This window comes from Telopea speciosissima, chromosome 9, assembly GCF_018873765.1.
Source record: "Telopea speciosissima isolate NSW1024214 ecotype Mountain lineage chromosome 9, Tspe_v1, whole genome shotgun sequence".
Classification (NCBI taxonomy): domain Eukaryota; kingdom Viridiplantae; phylum Streptophyta; class Magnoliopsida; order Proteales; family Proteaceae; genus Telopea; species Telopea speciosissima.
Window position 1 is genome coordinate 61,804,215 of NC_057924.1, and position 2,045 is coordinate 61,806,259.

Here is a 2,045-nt window from a genome sequence, read left to right on the forward strand (position 1 = left end):
ACTCAAAAGCCGTTTGAAGAACTCTTTCATCTTGTTTTTTTTCTTGTGGGTGTTGTGGTGTTGCTAGACACACCATCATTTCTTTTCTCAAATCATGGAAATGATCCTCTCAACTACCAAACAATATCTTTTGTTTATTTGTGATCTCCATTCTCAACACATGAAAACAAAGTATCTAGTATCAACCCACTTGAGGCATGCTCTTAAGTTAGCATTCCCAAATGACCTTATAAATTACTTCATATATTTTATTCCATCAAGCTGTTTATATTATCATCTACACTGAAGCTAATTCGTTCCGCTCTTTGGCGTGCTTCTTCTTCCACTATATTGGTGGGACTCCTTTGCTCCCTTCTTCTCTTCCTTGTTTTCTCCTTGATTTCTTCGATTCTAGTCTCCCCCTCTTTACTCCTTGATACTTTTTTAGTAGTTATGCACCAACCACGCCCTACACTACCAGCTCCACCCCCTCCTCAAAGATCTGCATTCCCGCAGCCCTTACACCACCATACACCCTCTCCTAATAATATCATGAACCACCCTTCTATGGAAACTTTTGAAGAAAGTGATACTGATGAAGATGTCTTCCTAGTTGATGAGAACTCAGAAGGCAATAGTTCTCACACATGGGACCTCACTTTAGTTGGTTTCATCATTGCAGGTAAACCATACAGGCGTCAAGCTATCGATGAAGCACTTCTTAAAGCCTGGAATACGAGATTCCCAATTACTGTCGCCTTGTATGATAAAGATCTTTATCTGTTCCATTTGCAACATGGCCTAGATTTGCAAAATGTCATCAATGAAGGCCCCTGGTCAGTCTCAAATAATCTCATCATCCTGGAGAACTGGGGCTCCAGCAAGGATTGGAGTTTTACTCATTATCTTTTTTGGATACAATTGCATGCAGTCCCAGAAGAACTTTTAAATCTGGATTTTGCTGCAAAAATAGCAACCAGGTTTGGTTCGCCATCATCAGCGATGATTATTCGCTCTTTTAAAGGTGGAGGCAGATTGCACTACATAAGGCTACGAGTTCTTTTAGATATTACAAACCCGATCAAGCAACATTATAGGTTGCAAAGAAGGGATGGATCATCTCATATGTTATTCATCAAATATGCAAAGCTTCCATTGTTTTGTTTCTACTGTGGTATCATTGGTCATGAAGAACAACGTTGTACTAAATTATATGATGAAGAACTTCATCACCGAAGCAATGTGCAGCGGTGGCACCTTGTCTAGAGTTTATTCGACGCCATTATAACTCTGATATCAGGGGAATAATTTCAAATGCCCGGGTATGTGAAAACGCCCCTACTAAGATTTTCTAAGGGACTGATGCTGCTAACTTTGGCAACACCAATCAAAGTTTCCCGGTTTCTCATTACACTCCGGCGACGAGCTCCGCTACTCCCGTCAATACTCCAACCGGCATGTTATCATACTACCCTTTCATCTCCCAAGATGCTAATCGTGTTTCTCAAGGTACACATTCTACACCTATCATTAATCACTCTTCTGTCTCCACATGTTACCTCGAACTTGCCTATCACTCATCCACAACGGCCTTTGGTTCCCAATATCTCAAATTCCCCTATTTCCATGCAAGATTCCCCTATTTCCATGCACTTTAATGATATGCCAATCTCCACCTCACAACCTCAATCAATCTCAGCCTTTCATCTTCTTCAACACCCTAAAATTTCTCAAACAATCTTGAATCTTCTCCCTTATCTCTCCAACGTGTCCTTGTCCAACAACCTATCATTAACTGCTCTCCTTCCTCCATAAATCCTAATACCCATATACCAACTTTACCTCAACCACTTATACCCACTCCACTTAACCTTAATGAACCTCCACCCACTAACCCAAATCCAATAAATCTTTCACAACCAATCCATCACCACTCTAATTCTGATCAATCCTCGGTTCAGATGTCACCCTCTCCTAAGAGACCTCGTAGGGAGTTTGATAAGGAAACAGGCAATAATGGTGAGATTAATTCGATGATCAAGGATGAAAATACAGATTCTCAGCAT

The 2,045-nt window shown here is 40.7% G+C and overlaps 1 protein-coding gene across 1 annotated transcript; it reads left to right on the top strand.

Annotated features, from left to right (window-relative positions):
- Positions 1 to 531: 531 nt before the first annotated feature.
- Positions 532 to 1,245, top strand: LOC122639234. The gene has a single exon (XM_043832055.1). It carries the CDS (start codon positions 532 to 534, stop codon positions 1,243 to 1,245), a length of 714 nt encoding a protein of 237 aa, XP_043687990.1.
- The last annotated feature ends 800 nt before the right edge of the window (positions 1,246 to 2,045 follow it).